The sequence below is a fragment of the Chinchilla lanigera genome, unplaced genomic scaffold, assembly GCF_000276665.1.
Source record: "Chinchilla lanigera isolate Chin_1 unplaced genomic scaffold, ChiLan1.0 scaffold00065, whole genome shotgun sequence".
NCBI classification, from domain to species: Eukaryota; Metazoa; Chordata; class Mammalia; order Rodentia; family Chinchillidae; genus Chinchilla; species Chinchilla lanigera.
The window spans coordinates 5,004,050-5,027,612 of record NW_004955466.1 but is presented as its reverse complement, the minus strand read 5'-3'; the positions used below and the strand labels follow the sequence as shown (position 1 = coordinate 5,027,612).

At 40.8% G+C, this 23,563-nt stretch overlaps 2 protein-coding genes across 2 annotated transcripts in view; one reads left to right on the top strand and one right to left on the bottom strand.

The window, feature by feature from the left end:
* Positions 1–13,650, bottom strand: part of Sptb (spectrin, beta, erythrocytic) — a 156,224-nt gene extending 142,574 nt beyond the window's left edge. Inside the window, exons 1-2 of the mRNA XM_005399117.2 lie at positions 13,274–13,650; positions 12,783–12,920 (exon numbers count right to left, since the gene is read on the bottom strand). The gene's annotated coding sequence lies outside the window, so the exon portion shown is untranslated. The remainder of the gene's footprint in view (positions 1–12,782; positions 12,921–13,273) is intronic.
* Positions 13,651–14,044: 394 nt separating this feature from the next.
* Positions 14,045–23,563, top strand: part of Churc1 (churchill domain containing 1) — a 21,998-nt gene continuing 12,479 nt past the window's right edge. The window contains exons 1-2 of the mRNA XM_005399116.2: positions 14,045–14,154; positions 22,913–23,048. Of these exons, the coding sequence (XP_005399173.1) occupies positions 14,116–14,154; positions 22,913–23,048 (175 nt within the window). The 5' untranslated portion in view covers positions 14,045–14,115. The remainder of the gene's footprint in view (positions 14,155–22,912; positions 23,049–23,563) is intronic.

Sequence of the window (23,563 nt, the reverse complement as noted above, 5' to 3'; positions counted from 1 at the left end):
GGTTTTTCTCCGGTACCAGGAACCGAACTCACGACCTTGCGCTTGCCAGGCAGGCGCTTTTGCCACTGAGCTAAATCCCCAGCCCCTATAAAAATACTTTGCCACTTACAGTGATGGTATAGTGGATGGTACCTACTAGAACATCAGTTCATTCAGCCGCTGGGTTGATGCTGCAGCTCAGCCTGGATTCTCTGTTGGTGATGTTCTCTGCTGAGCAAACTCCAAGACAGCCAAGAAAGTTGGACCAAAAAAATGGGGCAAGTGGGGTAAAGCCCATTGCATGAAATAAGGGCTTCCTTTTTCTTGAAGGTTTAGAGAGTTTAGTTTGTTAATGGAGTTCATCATAGGGAAAACCTCTGATGGGAAGCCCAGGAAATCCGCTGCGGTGGAAGCTGTACTAATTAGAACATTAACTTAATGAAGTCACTAGGGAGGAATGCCTGGTGTCAAGAGGAATAAGAGGATATAGAAAAATCATTAATAGTTGTCAAGGGGAAGAGGGAGCTTTTGCAGAAAGCTAACCAAAAAACAGGTTCTTAATGATAAGCCCAAAGTTTACTTCCTGCTCCCTTTTGCTGAAGTTCACCAGTCGGAGCTAATGGATTCAGTGTGTGAGATCGGCCCTGTTATAAGAGCTTTTACCTGTCTTAAAGCAAACTAATAACTGTAACTATGGGATTAGCCAGAAGTGTTGACATGAGAAAAGAGTCACTGAGGGATTTTGCTATGAAGCACATGGGTAAAAAACCTCCTTTGAAAACAGCAGGTCTCAGCATTTGGGAGGCTGAGGCAGGAGGATCATTTGAGGCCAGCCTGGGCTACATAAGTGAGCTCAAGTCCAGCCTGAACTGCATAGTGAGACCCTGTCTCAAAAAGACCAAAAAAGAAAAAAAAAGAGGTCTCTAGTGCCAAATGAAAGAGGGGAGGATAAGGTGTAGGTCGCAGCCAAGAGGCTGCACACATTGGTCTGTGATTGCATTACGCCACTCTTCAGTCCAACGAAGGCAGTGTTCATAGCTTAAATGAGGACAGGGTAGAGGTGTGGAAGCATCTTCACAAATTATCCCAAAAGAATCTCCCTCTGTGGCTCATTCTGTTGCCTGTGGAACAACTACTGATACTTTTTAAAATTCCTTTGCCAATGATCAAAAGAGGTAAATTGAAAACATTCCTGTAGATGTACTGAGTCATGAGGATGGTGCTTACTCTTTGCCGGGAGACGGATCCCAGAGTATCTGATGAAAGCTATGGACCCTCTCCCAGGAAAAAAAAGGAAATTTATACACAAATAAATAATTTTATGTGGAATTCTATCCTCATTTAGGAGCTCTTCATAAAAATAAATGGATTTGCATGATAGAAAATCCATAAGGGATTTTCTGAAATGGATTTTCATTAAAATTATTACTATAAAATATTTAAAAGCATAAATTCATACCAATCTGTGACTTGAGCATTCTATAAACTACATTAACTGGTAAAAAATACCTGCCATCTAGCTGCTTATAATCTAACGTGTAATGTTTTTATGCCCACGCAAAGGACGTACAGCCGCTACATTTAGAAATAGAAATATTTACTTCTTAGTAGAAAGGGGTAAGACTATTTTGAGCCAGGCCTGGTGGCACACGCCTGTTCTCTCAGCACTCAGGAGGCTGAAGCAGGATCGCCATGAGTTTGAGGCCAGCGTGGACTACATGAGACCCTGTTTCAAAATAAAGAAGAAAAGAAAACTGCAGATATTAAGACAGGAAAGATAAACCAAAGCCATACTTAAAACCCAGATGAGAAACCTATACTAACTCAGTGACAGTGGGGCTCCACTGAGGGCTTTCAGGCGGTGCAGATAGAATCAGCGCCGTGCAGCAGCAGACAGAGGCTGCAACGGGGAGCAGGATGGCGGGAGGCGTGTGACAGGGATGGGCCATTACAGCCATCAAGGGGAGACGCTTTTGGGATCTGAACAAGAACGGTGGCCCAGAAAACAGGCGGTAGGATGTTAGGGGCTTTAGAAAACTCTTAAAATAAAAACCAAGCAAGCAAACAAACCCCTTAGTATTTATGCATTTCTTTGGCGGTACTAGGCAAGCTCTCTACCAGTGAGTTTTATAGACCCCAGGCCTGCTCCTCAGTTCTCTAGAAATGTCATCTCCTAACCTAAATGTCTGCCCCAACTACAGACATATATGGTTCCTGCCTGTATAGTAAGGGACTCCAAGCTGGGAGTGGTGGTATAGGCCTTTAACTCTAGCACTGTGGGAGGCTGAGGCAGGAGGATTGCAAGTTCAAGCTCAGCCTAGGGAATTTATCAATCTAATGAGACCATTTCAAAATAAAAAAATTACCTGGGAATACAGCTCTGTGCAAAGGCTCAGAAAAAAGAAACTGGAGGGTTCCAGCTACATAAAAGAGGTTAGGTCTATTTTAATCACCTGCTGATGACTACCTGTTGAATCCTTTATCAATCCTTTTCCCACCTATGTTTTCCTCCTCCCTTGCTCTAGGAAGTTTCTTGGAATTTGAAGAAAGGCCCCATGAAGGATTTGAAAATTTGAAATTTATTTTAACCAAATAAAGTACCATCTACAGTTTAACACAGAACATATCATAGCCTTAAAAACAAAATCCTTAATCCTGGCCAGTCTTTGAATTTTTTTTTTTTTTTTTTGAGACAGAGTCTCACCATATAATTCAGGCTGGCTTTGAACTCACTATGTAGCGCAGGCTGGTCTTGAACTCACAGTGATCCTCCTGCCTCAGCCTCCTGAGTGCTGGGATTACAGGGGTGCACCACCATGCGCAGCCTAATCTTATTTTCTCTCCTTTCACTGCCAATTCCTCACAAGATCAGACTTCATTATTTCCCTCAATTTGCCATCTACTCATCTCTTAAACCCTTAGGACATGGAACCCACCCGTACAACTACAACAAAATTGCAACTCCCCAGTGTTGTCCTAACTGGCCAAAATTATGACTTTTCTGAGTCCTTTTCTCTGTCCTCCTTGACCTCTTTCCAGCCTTTGGTTTTGTAGATCTACCTCTCCAGCTTTCTTTTCCTTGGTCCTCTTGATTTCACACTGCCCTTGTTGCAGAAAAACCAGTATCAATCCAAATGGAAGATTCTTTGCACCAAGGAGTTAGAAGGCAACTTTTATTATGCTAGCGGGCTTGGAAACCCAGAGGTTCAAATCACCAACCCAGAGTCAGGTTTGGGTTCAGTTCAAATGGGATTTGCAAATGGGAAGTACACAGCTGATAGCGGGTTATTACATGATTGTCTACATGGAATACAAGAATTATGTCACATAGTGTCAGGCAAGTTTACTTAAAAGGAATTGCTTAACATTCTGGAAGGAGGGGAGGGGGTTGTGAGTGGAGCAAGTAAAGTTAAGTGGGTCCCTGACAGGGCCAGTCTGTGGCAGACATGAAGTCCTTGAAGCAAGTTGGAAACAAAATATATTTGTAGTAGACTGACAACTGGTGGGCAACTTATAACACCCTGCTAAGCTGAGTAAGCCTGGTGCTGAGTGTGGGAGGCCCACCTGAGGACTGTTGCCAGTAGAATAGGCAGAACTGGAGAAGAAGAAGTTAGGCTGTGGAGAGCTGAGAAGGCTGTTGGGAGCTGGTAGAAGCTGTATGGAGCTGTTGGTTCTTTCAGAGGAGCTCGTCATGCTGGCTTTCCTAATGAACTTGGCTGTTTTCATCCTCCAAGGAGCTCGGGGCCTTGTTGGCACTGAGAATAGCTTCAATTCACTTTGGGGAAGCTCTTGTCCTCACTCTGAGCATCACTTCCTCGCTCCAGAGGGGAAGAAGGTGCACAGCTCAGTCTCCTGTAGAAGCTTGCTGCATTGGCTTTCCTGATGGGAACTCAGCTGTCTTCACCACTGGAGGAGCTCAGGACCTCGATGTTGCCGAGGATGGCTGTGGTACTTTTCAGGGGAGCTCTGATTCTTAGTTTCCATGTCGCTTCCTTGCTCCAGTGCAGATCCCTCAGCCTGCTAGCACAGATCCCTCATCCCGCTGGCACAGACTTTCTAGATTCCACCACTGACCTTTGGGCCTTCCCAGCACAGATCCGTGAAACAGGCCTGCATGAGATATTGTTATGGGCTCTGGGCCTCCAGCTGGACCCATGGGAGGCATTGTTATGAGCTCTAGGTCTTCAGCTGGACTCCTGCACGACATTGCTGTGGGATCCAGGCCTTTGGTTAGATTCTTTGGTCTCTAGTGTATGGACAGATTTCCTGCACTCTCTTGTATATGATTCTTTGGGTGATTATTATAAGTAATCCTATAAAATATGCGCCCTGTATTATATTGTTTCCCTTGCAAAATATCCCCCAAACCATGACAATATTGTTCACCTAAGGAAAACACAAGCTGGACACAGTCAAGTTGGCCCAGCCCATTATCAAAGAGAAGTAGACGGTCAAGGCTAACTATCTACATGACAGGCAGCATGAGCTTAGTCACAGGCTATGAACTGATTTCTAACTTTTGCTATAATATGCCTGCAAGTCTGTTACACTGTAAGTGTGCCCTTACACCCTGTTTGCTTCCAGCTCTGCACCCTCTCCCCTGCTCTCTGCAATCACTGCAAGCTGTATTCTTTCCCCCTCTACAAAATATCATCTCACCACAAGCGACTGCCCTGGGCCTTTTCAACTTGCACAAATCTGCCTCTTCATAACCCCTTCCTTCTGCCACTACTGTGCCTCAGACTCACATCTGTCCTAGGCATTCCCAGCACTTTTAAAGCTACTTTTCCTTTTGCTTTCTTTTCCTTTGAATACATTGAACAGTTTGGTTGGAAATACTACTCTTCCAAAAACATTTTCTTATAGATATCATTTCTTCCTTAATCTCTTCAATTAGATTCCTATCACCTAAAGGATAAAATTTAAATTTCTTTATCTGGCATTTATTATCCTCCACCATCTAATGTGTACTGGTTTCTGTTCTTATCTTACACATGTCCTCCTCTCCATCCAAAGTAGTTTTCTAATCACTCCCCAAATCTGTCCTTTCCTTAGAGCTGACAGTTCTGTAATCCAGAGGGTGTCATTCGGAGAGAACATAATGTGTCCCCCTGGAGCTGGGTCTTGGCTGACCTTCACTCCCATGTCTGTATTCATATGTGTGGTTTTTGGTGGTGGTGATCCTGGGGTTTTTTGTTTGCATTTTTTTTTTATGGTCCTGGATTTGTTGTTTGTGTGTTTGTTTTTTGAGACAGGGCCTCACTGAGTTGCCAAATTGCCCAAACTATCTTTCAAGCTTCTTCCCTCAGTCCCCCACAGTCCTGGGATTTTAGATGTGCACTACCACACCCAGCTAGTACCTGTGCTCTTGATACCTCCCTGTAGGCTTCTCTCTTGCTGCCTACGTCTAACTCTTCCTTTGAGGTCTGCTCAAGCTCCACCAGCCCTATACACTCCCCACTCACCGCCTTAGCCACTGGTAATCACTCTCTCAATTCTCTCCTTAATTCCCAGAATACTGGTCTGTATATATGATGACTACATAATGTAACACCCTAATTGCAAGGTTTGCATGTTAAAGGAGGCACAGTTACTCCAAACTATAAGCTGGACGTGAACTCGATCTAGGGTAAACTAGGCTATACAGTCAGCCAAATTATACCATAGCGTTCATTTGGCACTCAGCATGTGTTATCTGGCAGTTTTTGTTTGTTAAAATATGTGTATGCGTGTAAATGTACACGTCCTATCTCATCAAGACAGTAAACCATCTGAGTGTACGTCACATGTTCTCACCTGGCCGGTGTCTTACACTCGTGATACACTAAAATCTACTTGTTCACCATGATGATGCCTTTATTATTTAGGAATGAATTATGGGTCAGGACTGAACTTTCAAAAGCAGTAAATTCATCACCTGATTATCATTTTGGTGGGAAGTCAAAAATCTTTGTGTCCTCAGAAACAGGTATTGACATAATGTCCTCAAGATTTTGGTGAGGACTGGGTTGTGGCCAGGACAATACATGGTTCTGCTTTGTTGCTTTGTTATTTAGTGATGTCCAGGGTCTCTATCTCAACAGCATCTTCTTTGTCACCCCCAACACGGGATTTTATGTACATTACATCCAAATAAAAGTACATCTAGGCAAAAGCTGCTCTGGTTAACTAACCTGAAACTAAATTTTGGGGAGTTTTAGTTTAACTGACTTATTTTGCTTCACTGCCATCTGGCCCCAGTTCAGCATTACGGTATCACTACTAAGCTACTAGGAACTGAAGGAGGAGAAGGAAGACCTAAGAATAGAAAACAGATGCCAGACCTGGTGGCTCACACCTATAAACTCAACACTCAAAGGCCTGAGGCGGAAGGATCGCTTCAAATTTAAGGTCAGCCTGGGCTGCATAGTGAGTTCACAGCCAGACTGACAAACACAGTGAGACGCTGTCTACCAAAAACACAAAACAAAACAAAGCAAAACAAACAAACAAAAAAAATCCCAGCAGACAAGATAGTTTAGGCTCTGAAAATAAACGAGAACACAAACTGAAACATGAAAACCATGTGAGAGAGGCATAATTAGGGCAGAATCATCTCTCAGGAGTAAATACCTGACAGAACGATGCTGCTAAAGGGCATCAGGTCAAAATCAAAGAGGGGTGGGGAGGGAGCCCATCTCCAAGGAGAATCAACGGTTTAGGCCTCACTGAAGCCCTCCTACAACACAGCGGACTGGGCATGGGCAGCATCCATCTGCTTTTACATGGGGTAACAATAGAAAGATGTCTGACCACTCCAAAATTTGATTCTCAAAGAGATTTCACGTGTAAACACGTGGCCTAACATTTTTGTTTGTATGGAATGGTGTCTCATAACATCGGCAATCTCAGTAAACACAATAATCTATGTATATGTTTTCTAAACATTCTTTGGAGTTTGATAAAAAGCTCCTTGGAGAGATGATTCCCTAACATTTCCAGAGACACCCTTCTTACTTCTAGGGCCTTTAAAAATTTTCTTTTCTTACAGTACCAGAAACTGAACCTAAGGTTCTCACACTGAGCTACAACCCCAGCTCTTTTTAAAATTTTTATTTTGAGACAGGGTCTTGCTAAGTCACTATATTGCCCAGGCTGGGCTTGAACTTGCAACCCTCCTGCTTCAGCCTTCCAGATGCTAGGATTTTAGGCCTGGCTTCTGCGACCTTTTTATACTTTATTGGACATATGACCTCTCAGAGTTTCCAGGCACTTCCATTGTTTTGTGTAGTGAACTGGTCTACCCAATGGTCCCGGGTCCCTGCCCAGATGCATGCTTGATCTGAGCTCTATTGACTTCTCCCTAGAACCTGCAATGCCACCATCCCTGCATGGTGCTTTTCTCCTTTCTGCACACGGAGGAGGCCAGTTAGGCCTCAATTTTCCTCAACTGGTTTCCCACAGTTCTGAACTCAAATGAAGTCACTGTCTGCATTGGGAAATTGAAGCTGTGAATATGTAACTTCAGGATGAGGCCCCCAGGGACTTAACTAACTTCTACTGTGCCCTACCTCTTAACAATTCTACCACCTTTCAACATTGCCATACAGAGGACCAAGCTTCCAGCACATGAACATTCTTTTTCTTATGCTGGGGATTGAGCTCAGGGCCTTGCACGTGCTAAGCAAGCATTCTACCACTGAGCAACGTCCCTATCCCAAGCACATGGCTGCTGGGGGACACATTCCAACCGTATTCAAAAATCATACCATCATGCATCCAATGATCCACAAAAGAGAAATACAGAATAGTGTAGAGAACCAGCTGAAGGCAGGAAGCTCTTGCTAAACTTCCAGGAATGAGGTGACAAGCTGAACTCTAAGTTTGCAGATCATTTCCTGGAGTGTAAGGAGGTGTTAGACCAAATGGTATTTGGGCATATTGCTCCCTTGCCTTAGAAAATCTTCCTTCTATGAGTGCATAATAAAGACATGACTTTGCAGTAAATTTTTGGTAAGTTACTGAAGAACAGAATATTGGATTTAAAATTTCTTTAACCAAAATTTCCACTACACGCACATTTTTTGTTGTTGCTTTCCTTCTGACATGTGAAAACCTTTTGAAAGCAAGGATGCAGAGTGGAAAGAGTAAAGGCTAAGAGTGACAGGTGGAATGGTGACTGCTTTTGGCCACAGAATTTGGCCTATGGTGGTGGGGTGTATGAAACTGTGTTCTGCTTTTGTGGTCAATCAAACAAATATTCTCTGTAATGCAGGAGGCTCTCTCCTTTCACTTCTTGTTATTCTCATTCCTAGTCTCCTTGGAAATCATTTCTTTTGCTGTTCGTGTGTATGTTTTGTTGGTGTGTGCCTTTATATTCTTTTTTTTTTTTTTTTTTTTTTGAGATAGGTCTTTTTGAGATAGGGTCTCACTATGCAGTTTAGGCTGGCCTTGAGCCCACTTTGTAGTCCAGGCTGGTCTCAAATTTACAGCGATCTTCCTGCCTCAGCCTCAAGAGTGCTGGAATTATAGGCATGTGCCATCACACCCAGCTTCTTTACACTCTTTTAATTCATTAAAGTGGTGTGAATAATTTTGGCACCCAAATACTTTGGCACCCAAATGAAGAGATTTTTACACACAGGACAAACTTGGGCACTTTTTATGCAAAAATTGCATTTTCCTTCATGACATTTTTAGGAATGCTGCTGACACTTCATGAAAAATATGTAGTATTAACCTATGACAAGTAGAGTGTATTAATTTCATGTATCCTCTTGAGACAAGCTAAGAGTAAAAATGCTGCTTTTTTTTTTTCTTTTTTGGTTTGAGACAGGGTCTCACTATGTAGCCCAGGCTGGCCTCAAACTTTCAGCAATCCTCCTGCCTCAGCCTCTCAAGTGTTTGGGATTATAGGCGTGCGCCACCGCACCCAGCCAAGATGAAGTCTTGATTAGATGAAGATTGCTGGACTCAGAACTGCACTTACCTTGTTCACATCACCACTAGGCATATTATGCATAAACTACTAACTGACTACACAACATTATGTAACACAACATACTTTTGGTTGAATTCACCAGTGTTCTAGTTTTTTGAGACAGGGTCTCAGCTCAGGCTGGCCTTGAATGCATGCTGATACTCCTGCCTCAGCCTTCCAAGGGCTGGGATTACAGACTTGCCCCACTATCTGACTTTTCTTTCTTTCTTTCCTTCTTTCTTTCTTTCTTTCTTTCTTTCTTTCTTTCTTTCTTCTTTTTCTTTCTTTCTTCCTTCCTTCCTTCCTTCTTTCCTTCCTTTCTACCTTCCTTCCTTTCTTCTTTCTTTCCTTTCTTTCCTTCCTTCCCTTCTTTTTTTTTACAAAATTTAACACTAGAATTTTCTCTTAGGGGAAAGTCCTTTACAGCTTAATTTTCATAGGAATTTTAACTGTGAAATACAGATTTATCTTGTATCTACTTATGAAAATGGATAACAGAGTTGCTAGTGCTATTTATTTAATTATCCTTTTAAGGATATAGATCAGTGTAACCCAGTTACATTTTGATTACTAAATCCACTCCAACCCACGCAAGACTTAACAGAGAGTATTTCCTTAAAAGAGATTTTTGACATATACCGTGAAAATTTTATATGGAAATAATCATCTGTATTTGAAAAGGTGAAGAGCACTGAAGAAACTGTAACGAAAGGGAAACGGGATGATCCCTTTAGATGCCGTATATTTGAAAGAATGAAGTTTACAATGTGAATAGGAGAAAAATAGTCCAAAGCAGCCCTTCAGAACCCTGAAGGGAAGCAGAAAGTCCAACTAGGCCACTGAACTAAGAAAACAAACAACAACAATAACAACAACAAAACCCTAAGGCCCTAAACTTTTAGGAGGTCCGGTGTATCTGTCCCTGGCCAGGCTCACGTGTGGCTAGTTCATGCCAGGCATGTGTCATCAGGTAAAGACAGACTTTCCTTGAGAGAAAAATGACATCTGTCAAGCGGATGAGCGTCCTTCCCTCTCTCTGTGAAACTGGCCTAAAAATGTTACCTTGAAGGCTGGTGGGGGGGGGGCACATCTTTAACCACCTCAAACAAAAAAAGAGGCTAGATATCAGCACTGCATCCTTCAAGCTTCTTTGCGTTGGCATCATAAAAAGCAAGAGACAAAAGGTAATAGAAAGAATTAAAAGGAGATTCAGGAGTCTCACCCTCCCATGCCTCGGGCATGTAATAAATTTTAAGTGTTCTCTTGCCTGTTTAAAAAATAATTATAAAAGGAGATTCAAGCTGCACTCTCGAGGGAAAACCTTAATCTGGCCCCAGGGATGTAGTTTAGCCACTGAACCAGCAAGTACTACCATGTTAACATTCAGAATTTCCTGAATTGATTCCATTTATCAAGAGATAATCGCATGCCCAAGCTGGAACACGTGGGTATATTTGATGTACACTATTGACATCATATGTTTTTAAAGACTCATATGGGCAGGGTATTGTCTCAAAGAAATTCCTGTTAGAAGATGATCTTACAGGATTACTGCAATGTTATTTTATATAATTACCTATAAGAAAAGAAAACAGATTTTACTAGTGTTTTGTTTATTTTATACCATTGCTTGTTCATTCCTTTTGGGTGCTAATCTCTTGCTTTGTAGCCTCTATTTTCCTTTCTGTAAACCATCACCCTCATGTATGTTTAAATTCCTGTCACGGGGCTGGAGATTTAGCTCAGCGGCAAAGCGCCTGCCTGGCAAGCGCAAGGTCGTGAGTTCGGTTCCCGGTACCGGAGATAAATTCCTGTCACTGCAATTATACTTTAATTTCTGGTCCTGCGCACCTCCTCCCTCCAGTCTTGTTGGCTACCTCTCTTCCCCAAAAGTGGCTGGATTTGAATGGAGGCTTTTGCTGAGCGGCCAGCACTTAGTGCTTCAACTTCGGAGCATATGAATAAGCCGCCTTTTTTTTCTTTCTACTTGCTCATTTTAATAACAAGACAATATTCCCTGGGAAGGTAAAATAACACTTGTAAATATGTAGATTGTCCTTCATGCCTCCTAAAGTCAGTTCATGTCAAATGGCATAATCTTTGAGATCTGTGACTGCAGTCTAATTTTTTATTTACCTAATATTACTATTTTTGTCATGAATCTTCTTTACTAGTGATAAGGCAGAAAGCTATACATCTCCCCCTGGTGGCTCCTCCTAGGGTCTGTCTTTTATATCTTCAGTTTCTTCCAATTCCAATCAGCCCCGATAAAACGCTGCTAAAATAATCTTCAGCCACAACTCTGGCATCACTCTCTTGCTCAGATCTGCATTTCTCTCTACCACCTGTAGAATAAGATCCGAACTCCTTGGTCCTATCCACCTGGAATTCTTTTATACTATTTGTTTTTTCAAATTCTGTCTTCAGGGTCCACATTCCTCTTTCCCAACCCCCCACCTGGGCGTAGCCTCTCCATTTTGTCTGCTACACCACCACCTGCCAGTAATCAGTTATAGTGGTCTGTGCTCATTTTATCTCTCAGAGCATTTTTAAGACTCTGGAAAATAGGAAAAGACAGTGTCATTTTCATCTTGTTGCCTACTCATCAAATGCATTCAGTAAATAACTATATAATTGAAGAGAATAGATAAAGGGTTTAGTAAAATTAAAAGCTGTTATTAGACTTTAAAAACAGAGAAAGAATTCAAGGATGGGTCAAGAGAGGGAACTGTGTAGACCAACCCTGTCTAACAGGAGTAAAATGATAGCTACAGGTGTACTTTAAATTCTTTCTTTTTTTTGTCTTTCTGAGACAGGGTCTCATTATGCAGTTCAGGCCACCACCACGCCTGGCTAAAATTTTCTAGTACTCACATTTTTTAAAATGTGCCCTTGTAGTACTGCTTTTTTTTTTGGTACTGAGAATCAAACTCATGATCTCATGCTTTCCAGGCAGGTGCTATGCTGCTGAGCTATATTCCAATATCCCCAGCCCTGCAGTACTGCTATCCGATAAGTAGATGTCAATATATAATTATGAGAAAAACTGAAGTATGCAATTGTTTGTTAATTCAGTCTTTTTCTATATAGTATTTCTTTTTTTTTTTTTTTTTGGTTTTTCTCCGGTACCGGGAACCGAACTCACGACCTTGCACTTGCCAGGCAGGCGCTTTGCCGCTGAGCTAAATCCCCAGCCCCTATATAGTATTTCTAAGTCAGACTTTATTACATTTCTACAATACAGTTTGATATACTGAGAATAACAACGATATTTGCTTTCCTTACTGTGGGTGTGAGGGGGTGTTAAATATTCAGTTCTATTAAAACAAAACGTACACTTAACTTTAATAATATATTAATTCAATTTAATGTATCAAAACATTTTTTAACATGCAATCATATCAAAAGTATGAGATGTAGTCAGACATAGTTGTGCACACCTGTAATTCCAGCACTCCTGGGAGGCTGAGGCAGGAGCATCATAAATTTAAGCCCAGCCTGGGAGATTTAGCAACTTAGGGAAACCCTGTCTCAAAATAAAAAATAAAAAAGGAAGAGGCTGGGGATGTAGTTCAGGGCAAAGGACCTGAGATCAATCCCCAGTACCGCAAAAATAAATAATTAATTGATTTAAAGTTTTGAGATGTTTAACCTGTTTTCATAATAAGTTTTCAAAATGTAGTGTACATGCAATATGACTCAGTTCAAACTTGTCACATTTAAAGTGCTTTGTGGGGCTGGAAATGTGGCTCAGCGGTAGAGCTCTTGCCTTGCATGCATAAGGCCCTGGGTTTGATCCCCAATAACACCAATTAAAAAATAAATGAAATAAAGTGCTTTATACCTTTGTGGCTAGTGGCTTTGTTAAGCTGACAAAGAAGTGGAGCTGAGAATAGGAGCACGGTCCCGGTGCTGGCTCACTACCGAATAGTCCTGGAACCACGACAAGACCTTCAACCGCTTGTTTTCTTCCTTCCCTCATCTGAAAAGAGGAGACATACTTCTCACCAATATTACAGGACTACAGTGGCATCAAATTAGAAACTTACGTAAGGGCACTCTGAAAGGTTGAAAATGTCATGCAAAAGGGAGGCATTATAATTATCCCAAGAATAAAGTAAACTCTGGTGGCACTGGTTCATGCAGTGTTTCTTAGCATATCTGAGATTTTCAGTATTACAGATCCTTATCGCTGCCTGAGATACTACAGGTTATAATTTAAATTCTCCAATGGAGACATAATGCCTATATTAGAAAACCCAATTACACTGGCTTGCTTTGAAGAATCTGGATCCCAGAGTCTCAGACTCCCCAGTCTTTCTTCCCTGACTTGACCTCAATATAGCCGGTTAGGAGACGATGGTGGAGTAGTTGGATATGATGAAGACAGGCTGATCAGAAGACTTTGGAGATTTGTATTTAGGTTAACTATATCACTGTGAATAATAGAATTCTTTCAACGCAGAGGGAAAGGAAGAGGCACGGCGACAATCACAAGCCCTGATACACTTCTGTGGCAGAGAGACAGAGAGAGACGTTTTCAGTCTTTATGTCCTCAGAGGACTCCAGCATGGTCATGTATTATTAACATTTTTAAATGTTCTTGGGAGATTCTCTGCAGAGCTCTAAGTGTCTCTTTCCAAAATCCCTCAGTTACTGTTTATCCACCGACCGAGATCAGACAGCTGATCACCCTCTCTGCTCTAAGAAATGATACCCAAAGGTATTTAAGGCATTTAAATGCCTTAATTATACTAGTTTTCTGGTAGGTGGAGTAAGCCGAGGCAGTGAGAAGCAAATTCCTCTCTTGGGAGTCGTGATAGCTTTTCTGTCAGTCTAAGCTCAGGAAGGCGCCCATTAGAAGTTCGCTGGGTCCGAGATGCACATCCCCTTCCTGCCACATCTGTCAGTCCTCAGAACTTTCCTCTTTCCTCTTTCTCAAAATATTTCTGACATCCCAACCCTTGCCTACCACCGTTGCCCGAGAGACCGCGGTGCTCCCTGCCCTAACGACAGTTGCTAGGGGGCGGGACTTCGAATCCGTTCCTAAGGGCTAAGAGCCGAGTCTAGTATTAAGGCGCATGCGCCACCTTCCCTCAGCTCTCGCGAGGTTTGGTCTTCGCGAGGTTTCGTCTTCTCGAACGCGGTAGAGGTCGTTTCCGGTCAGCCACGTCGCGATGTGTGGGGACTGTGTGGAGAAGGAGTATCCCAACCGGGTGAGATAGTAGGCACCGAGAACGCCCCGCTCCCTGGCCCCGTGGGCTTCCCCTGCGGCGCCTCCCGCCCCCGCTGGTCTTCTCGGACAGGCCCGGCGCCCGGCGGCTTCGGTCACGTGGCCGCTTCCGGTGACCGCCAGGCTGTATTGAGGCGCCGGTGACGGGCTGTGGCTGTCAGGCAGTTGGCCTCGGCCGGCGTTCCGGTCCTCGGGAGCCCCTGGGGGCGGCAGAGCAAACGGCACCCTCGCCCAGGCCGGCGGCAGCCGCCACTCCCGCCCCCGCGGGAGACCTCGCGGTGGATTTCGTGAAGTTCAGTTTTCAAGCCGAGTTCGAGCCCTGCAGGGAACTTCTGAGGTCGTCTGTGCTGACCCAGTTTGCAGATGATCAGGCTAACGCCCAGAGATGGGAAAGCCTTAGCGCAGGCTCTCGTTCTAGATAATGTCGGAGGCAAGATGCGAGTTCAGTTTTCCTGGTTGTGACTTTCTTTGGAATCTCAGCTTCTGTCAGGCCCGAGAAGTTTTAAAGCTTGTCTCTCCTCATTCGTTCGGCGGATCTGCTTGGACATTGAGACGTGTATAGCTGATTACCTTGCGAACCATAAAGGAACAACTTAAAAGCTTACAAATTGGGAGAGGGGAGGGGTGAATGTGATTAACAGAAACGAATAGGACAGACCATAAATGCTAGACGGGTGTGGTGGCGCACCCCTGTAATCCTTGCACTTGGGAGGCTGAGGCAGGAGGATCATTGTGAGTTCGAGACCAGCCTGGGCTACAAAGTGAATTCTGTGCCAGCCTGCACTGCATAGTGAGACCCTGTCTCAAAAAGACAAAAGAAAAACAAAACAAAAAAACCCCCCACAAACATGAATATAAATGTAGAGAAAAAGGAAAGTGATAGGGGGTAGGATGGCAGGTATTTCTCCCCAGAAAGTGGACTTAAGTTGGGACTTGAAGGATACTTGTAATTAGGGTAGAAAAGAAGGAGCTGAAGAGTGGAGGAAAGTAACAATTCTTGCTTTGGTTGAGAGGAGGAAGATCTGTACAGCTGCTTCCTCCTTTTAATATTTTATGAGTAATACATAGTCTTGCGGAAGTTGTATGTCATGAATTCTCATACTCACTTTTGAAAACAGGTTTTACATCAAATGAAGTTAAAGATGTGCACACTAAAATGACCTAGTAATTCTTATTCTAGAAAAATGCATGTGCATATATTTCTGGAGATTTGTAGAAGAATGTTCATAAGGGCATTATTTGTAGTGGCAGACTGGAAAAGTCACAGATACAGAACAGAGAGCATCATAAAAGAATGAGGAATACAGGTGAGTGAATTGGAGCAGTGATTCTCAACCAGGAGTGGTTTTGTCTTCCAGGGAACGTTTGGCAACAACTGAAGACATTTTTGTCACAGTGGAGGAACTACTTCTGGTATCTAATGGGTACAGGCCATTGATGCTATAAACATCTGTAATGCACAAGACAGCTGCCACAAGGAAGAATTGTATGCCCCAGTGCCAATAAAGCTGAGGTTAAGGAAACCTGAATTAGAGCAGTTAAAATAAATGAAAATTACACACAACCTAAAGTCTTACCAGTACTGTGTGATTAAAAAAATTATAATTTAGACACAAACAAGGTAAGCCAGGTGTCTTTTCTTGTGGCTGAGACAAAATACCCGGCAGAGTTAAAGGAGGAAAGGTTTATTGTAGCTCACAGTATGTAGAGGTTTCAGTTTGTAGTTGGCTGGCTCCAAGGCATGTTTGGCATGGCAGAGGGCCATTGCAGAGGAAAAACAGTTCATCGCAGGCAGGAAGGCAGCAAAGTAGCAAGAAAGCAGCCCGTGACAAGCAGCACCAGCAGCAGTCCTCTTTCTGTCCCTTATATTATATCCAGGCTACCCACCCTTAAGGCAGGTAGCACTTACACCCAGAGTGCAGCACCCTTAATGCTAGCTTTGTACCATAAATCAGTCCAAGCATCACATCCTTCATCCCAGCATCTTATACCTTAGGCATCTCTGAAAAGCGCCACCCGTGACTGCACGGGCCTTTGGGAAGATATCTAGATACAAACCATAACACAAGGCATGAGTATGCATTCCTGTAATCCTAGCACTCTTGGATTGCAAGTTTGAGTTGAGCCTGGGTAATTTAGGATTTTAGTGAGAATGGGGATGTAGCTCAGTGTGAAGGCTGTAGGTTCAACCCCCAGTTCCTAAACAAAATAGAGAAAAATGAAAAGGAAAATGTCCTGGGTGGTAAAACTGTAAAGGAATGCAAGCAATTACCATAAAGTGCTGTTGATTATTGCTAAAGGATAAAGGCAGTAATATTGACCCTGTAAGAGTTTTCAGTGATAACAGCCCACTGCAGTACATGTGCCATAGGTTTGTCCCCCCAGGATTAAGTGGATTGGGGGCATAATCAGGAATGAAGGGAAGGCTTTGGGATGGAAGCATTGTTTTATTTGAGTGATGGTTCTTCAGAGGTTCACTTAATTATTCATTAATCTGTACACTTATGTCTCATATTTTTCTGTATTGTATTTCATTCACTTAATTTAGAAAGGGATTTTTATTAATCTAATAATGAACATTGCACATTGCAGGGACCATGAGGGAGAAGTTTTCAGTGGAATTTACTAAAGACATTAGGTTGACTTCTTAAGAGTAGAGCCAAATAAAAGACAAGTCGTACACAGAAGTTTAGATTTTACTCTTTATAGGCCATAGGCAACCATCAAAATGATTTAGTATAGGAAATGACTCCAAAATCTGTTGTTAGGGAATACAAATCATGGCTGTATGTTGGGGTGGTGGGGTGGGGTTGGGAATGTGAAAGGAGTGCCCACAGAATGAAGCAACAGTGTAGGCGTGGGAAAAATGAAGGCCTGATTTCAGAAGAAGGAACTAATGGGACTCAGTCAATTTAATGTAGGAAAGAAGAAGGGGAGGGGTATAGATGATCTCAGGGTTTCCAAACTGGGCAGCTGAGTTGGAAGTACCATCACAGACATTAGAGGCATATGAGAAGCAGCAGCAAAATTGGGGTGCATATGGTGAAGTTTTCTATCATGCTTCATTTGAGGTTGAGAATGTATCATCTGAGGAGCCATAAAGATACAGTGTTTGAGTATGAGTCAGGCAAATAAAGATGTCAAAATAGAAGAGACTTGTTCTTGTGGAAAACAATGTAGAGAACTAAAGACTGAGCTTCAAAGAATAAATTAATTTAGGAAATAAAAAATTTAAAAATCTAAAGAAGAAGAGTAAGGATTGAGGCGATTGGAAAACCAGAAAAGTGCCTTTCCAAAGCACTTCTCCCTGTTTCATTCTGTTCTGAATTAATTAAAGGCTGTCATGAAGAATTAACTTTTCTTTGAAATTTTAGAAGGCATATTTAGTGGGCGGATGTTCAGAGTTTTGATAGACTTTGACTCAGAATAAGGAACTTTCTAGCACGTGTTCTAAAATGGGATGGATAACTTTTGGGGGAAGTGAACCCCCTTGTTCACTAGGCTGGAATATCAGGGACCCTCCTCAGTCTGGACTTCTTTGAAGTTGTCACATATTTTTAAGGGCATTAAAAGTAGAAGCCAGTTTGCTTGAGCTTAGCAAAAGAAAGGGTAGTAAAATGGGAGCAGCAAATATAGTTCCCTAATTTTAAAAAAAAAATTGGCAGAGAAAATAGATTAGCTTGTCGGGAAAGTAAGTGCACAATAAATAAGTGGTATTTAATTATTTATCCTTGGTTACATAAAGTACCTGGGGTTTAGTGATTGATGTTTTTTCATAGACTAGAAATAACACAGTACTGAATTCCTAACAGGGCTCTGCCCTACTTGCTTGTAATGCTACACTGAGAACTTGCACTCAAGCATGAATGTAGTTGGACATTAACCATTCTAATTTTCTAAAGCTAAATTTTTTCTACTCAAGTATGAACCCAAAATGTTTTTCTTTTAAAAAAGCATTTAGGAAACCATTTAGAACTAGAACCATATTGCATTTTCTAAAATAACTGAACAGAACAAAAGTGTAATAAATTTTTTTAAGTATTTTTTTTAGTCTTTTTGAGACCGAGTCTCACTATGTAGTTGAGGCTGGCCTAGCCAGCAACCCTCTTGCTTCAGCCTCTCAAGTGCTGGGATTATGAGTATGCGTCACCACACCCAGCTGTAATAAAATGTTTACAAGTCAAATTCAAATGAAACCTGCATTTCATATATTTCAAGTTTCATCTGTAAACTTAATAATACAACAGAAACGGAGACATAAATCATTAGATTAATCAGAAGGAAAAATCAGTGTGAGTGAGTTTAAATTAAAAGTCATGTGTTTTATATCTCGTCCAAAACTAAGCTACCAGTGTTCATGTATTCAGATTCTTGCTTAGTAGTTAGGATTAAGCCAATTTTAATTAAATGCTGAGTTGCATATATAACTATTAAAACATTGTATGTGACTGGGTGTTTTAAAATGCTACTCTGCATTTTTAAATGTTATGGTTATAAATGCCTATATTAAAAAAAGAACAATCTTAAATCAATAGGCAGACATCAAGACAATGGAAAATCAAGAGCCAGCTAGACCTAAACTAAGCAGAAGGAAGGAAATAAAGTAGAAAGCAGAAATCAAATAAGGAATAGAAAAGCAGTAGGGGGAAAAAAAAAAACAAAAAAAACCATAAAGCTGGTTCTTTAAAAACTATAGTCTCAGTCAGGCATGATGACACACGCCTGTGATCCCAGTACTCTGAAGCAGAAGGATTGCAAGTTTGAGGCCAGCCTGGGTAACGTAGGGGGAATCTTGTCTTTAGAAAAAAAAAAAAGATCTAGGTATGTAGCACAGCGAAGGGCCTGGGTTCAATCCCTTATACCAAAAAGAAGGAAAGAAAGAAAGAGAAAATGAAGGAGAGGCTGAGGATGTAGTTCAGTGGTAGAGGGCCTGCCTAGTAGTTTTGCAAACACACACACACACACACACACACAATATATTTTCCCCTTTTGTGTGGTGTTGAGGATTAAATCTAGAGCCTTGCACAAGCTAGGAAGTACTTAACCACTGAGTTACTTCCTCAAACTTCCATTTTTAAACATTTCCTTACAAACATATACATTAACTTACATATACATTATACCTATATTTACAGTACTTGTACCATCAGAAATACTTCTTTAAAAAAAATTGGTTTAATCCTTGTCAAAATAATTGCAGATTTCTAAGATTTAAAATATTTTACGCTATACCATCACATCAATTATCATCTATACTATCATATTAATATCATAATTTTCAGCCATTTCTTCTGGCACACTTGTGTATCTTTAGCAGTCAACCATGGGCCGGGTGTGGTGGCTGAAATTTAGTAATCTCAGCACTCGAGGGGCTGAGGCAGGAGGATCCTTGCAAGTTCAAGACCAGCCTGGGCTACAAAGTGAGCTCAAGGCCAGCCTGAACTGCATAGCAAAACCCTGTCTCAAAAAGACCAAAAAAAAAAAAAAAGAAAGAAAAAAGAGAGAGAGAGAGAGAGAAATCTTCAACCAGGACTTATCTGCATCACATTTTCTAAGAGTACCTCACTTTTTTCCCTTCTTAGAACTGATACAGCCTTACTATTATTATGGTGGAATTGATTTTGATTGTAGTCTTCTTTTTTCTCTCCAAGAGTATTGTGTGCTTTAGTTTACTTTCTCAAATTTGGATGTTAATAGTCCAATAAAAGGGCTATACCTCACCCATAAAGGGTACTGTCACTGCCCTCAAATGAGCAGGGAAGGGTCTCAGGGAAAGTCCCATCAGTTGCTTATATACTGCACTTGCAGTTTGGCATTTCTTTTTTGTTTGTTTGTTTGTTTTGTTTTGTTTCTGGTACTGGGAATCGAACTCATGACTTTGCGCTTGCCAGGCAGGCACTGTGCTGTTGAGCTAAATCCCCAGCACAGTTTGCCATTTCAAATATTTACTTACCGCACAGCAAATATGGATATCTTCTTCTTTCTCAGTGTTTCCTTAGAGTTTCCATTCTGCTTATTTATAAGAACAGAGTTTAGTCTGTACTGTGCAAGGAGCTATGTTTATGGTAAAACCCTGTTCAGTTCTATTGGAAATTGATATTGAGATCTTTTTAGAGATTGTTTTACTTTCCTTAATTTTGGAATCCATGGCAGTCTGACTCCAACCAGTCTCATTTCAAATTCTAGCAGGTTTTTTTTTTTTTTTTGGTAGAAGTTTGTAAATTTTAAAATTTGTATGAAAATGAAAAAAAAAAAACTATAATAGCTGGGTTATAGTACATAAGCTACCCAGTGTAAAGACTTTCTGTAAAGCCACAATTAAGAGAATGTTGCTGGGCATGATGGTCCATGTCTGTAATTCCAGCACTGTGGGAAGCTGAGGCAGGAGGAATCACAAATTTGAGCTCAGCAGGGGCAATCTAGCAACTTAGTGAGACTGTCTCAAAAAATTTTTTTTAAATAAGGGTTGGGGATGTCACTTACTGTGAGGGTCCTGGGTTTAGTCCCCAGTGGGGAGGGGGGGGAAATGTAGTACTACTACAATGATAGATAAATAAGTCAAGGAAACAGAAGAGTCAAACAGGACCTAGTATATGTAGTCATTTGATTTTTCTACAAAGACACCATTGTAATTCAGTGAAGAAAGGCTTGTCTTGCAACAAATGTTGCTGGGATAATTGAGTATCTTTATGGAAGTTTGATCCTTACCTCATACCAAATTATTTCAAGATCATAAATCTAAACTTACAAATTAAAACTATAAAACTTCTAAAAGAAAACAGGAGAAAAACCTTCACAATTTTGCAATTTGTGGTAAGCAAAGATGTCTTAGGGGAAAGAAGCACAAATTGAAAGAGGAAAAAATGATAAACTGGAGTTCATAAAATTCAACACTACTTTTCAAAGAGCACCATTTTTTATTTATTTATTTATTTTTTTAAGAGCACCATTTTTTAAAAAACAAACCAATGATGAGAAAATCTTTGTTGTATTTGGCAAAAAAAAACCCCAAACCCTTGTATCTAAGATATATAAAGAATTCTTAATACAAGAAGACAAGCAGCCTAACTTTAAAAGTGAGCAAAAGACTCTAATAGTTCACCAGAGAAGTCATAAATAGACCCAAAGAAGAGGTGCTCCACATCATTAGTCACTAGGGAAACCCACATGAAAACTACAGTGCTATTACCATTTCATAACAAGTGGGTAAAGTAAAATAGACTGGAGCAACTGGAACTCATCCCTTGTTGACAGGCCTTTAAAATGGAAGGCAGCTATGCTAACCACTGTACCACCAAGGCCTCTTGGGCCTTTAAAATGGAAAACAATTTGGTAGATTCTTACAAAGTTAAATATACTTTTTAAACCATATAATGGACTCAGCAATTCTCTTTCTAGATACCCCAGTGAAAGGAAGACACCTACACAAGACTTGGACATGAATTTTCATGGTTGCTTTATTCATTATAATCCCGAACTGAAAATACCCCAAATGTCCATCAGCAGATGGATCTGTGCACTGGAGTGCTCCTTGTGAAATTCTGGGACTTGGAACAGTGTATGGAGAATCAGATTTTTGGGTCCCTGGTATGAAATAGAGGTTAAAATAGACCTAAAGCATGAAGGAACTTCCTGGGGAGAGAGAGATGTTCTGTATTTTGATAGTGTGGCTACATGGGTATATGTATTTGTTTAAAAACTCATTCGTCTATGTCCTTATAATATGTGAATTTTATTCTCTATAAATTATACCTCAGTATACATTTTAAAGTTAGTTACCTTAAAAAAAAGCAAGTCAAAGTAATTGTTCTTGATATCTACAAGTAAATTTATACCTTAATTCCAAGGCTTTTTTTCCATTTGTAGTTCAGTCAGTGATTTAATATGTCCAAACTGTGTAGTAGTGTCTTGATTTCCTCCCACCAGGGTTAATCTCTTCCTTCATACATAGACCTGAGAAGGCTCTTAGAAGAAAGAGACTGACTGTGGTGCTGGGAATCCAGAAAGACTTACTGTGGCATTTAAGGTGGTCTTAAGGTACAGCTTAATTCTTAAGCCCTTTGAAGGTTAAAACACGGGTTGCTTATCCTTAAATCCTCCGTGGTGCTTCATATAGTATCAGGCAGATAAATACTTTGGGGAAATGTTGATTTAGATGATTTTTAGTCACCGTGACTATTTAAAAATACTCTAAATTTGCTGCCCAGAAATGGCTTAGGCTAGAGTATTTATAAAATGACTTCATTCTTAACAGTTAGTAGTAAGACCTTAGCAGAGTTCTTTAAGCCAGGAATGTAAGTTGTTCACTGTTTCTTAGGGATGAATCTAAACCCTGTCTTTCTTGAATGCTGTGTGTCAGGCTAATGTATCATGGAATTTGTTTTCTCTGCCAGAATCATATATATCTGTCAGAACTGATGTCTATGGATCTGAATGCTTTGGTTTATTTTGTGGTATTATTAAGGCTTGAGAAAAAGGTATTTCAGCATGTTTCTAACTACCTGCTTGCATTTTGTTCTTTTACATACAATTCCTGTCCTCAGAGACTTGCAGACTTAACAGTGCTTCCGTTTTATTAACCCTGAATAACATGTCTTTAGGAAAGCTGGTAATTACTTGGTGAAGACTTCAAGCAAGTAAATTCTGGCCATGTTTTTTGCTTTTAAAGAATTTAAATCTATTAATCACTGTCACCAAGATATCAAAATGTAAGAAGTAAGTTGCTATTTTTAACATTTTAGGGTAACACCTGTCTGGAGAACGGATCATTCTTACTGAACTTTACAGGCTGTGCAGTGTGCAGTAAGCGGGATTTTATGCTGATCACAAACAAATCCCTAAAAGAGGAAGATGGAGAAGAAATAGTGACCTATGATCGTAAGTAGGCTTTTTTGGTTTGTTTTTAATACAAATCTGTTAGCAGATACCAGCTTGCAGAGGTCTGATACGTTGTACAAAGCGTTCTGAGGCCTATTGTATTCCAACAGCTAGTTACTAGTTAGATTTTTAAGAGTGAAATATAGTTAACAGCTCATTATCTGACATCATCCAATATTCTACATAAATGACTTTTGCAGGTAACTGATGCTTGTGATTCAGGCACCAAATTTTTTTATTAAATTATTTCTTCAACATTTTAAAGGCCTTTATAGTGCCTTAAATAAGATACAGAGACTCTTTTTTACTGGTAGGGTCATCTCTTGAGTTTTCAGTTTCTATTGTAGCATATGCAGTGATGGCCTCTCACAGCTATTGAAGTGTTTGGGGCTCTTTGCCCCTAAATGAGATGACTCTGGGATGTTATGGTTTTTTCAGTCTTATTTTTGCTTTTATAACTTGTTGCTTGTTTTTATAACTTTTTTTTTGGCTTCCTGTTAGTCTGTTGTTTCTTT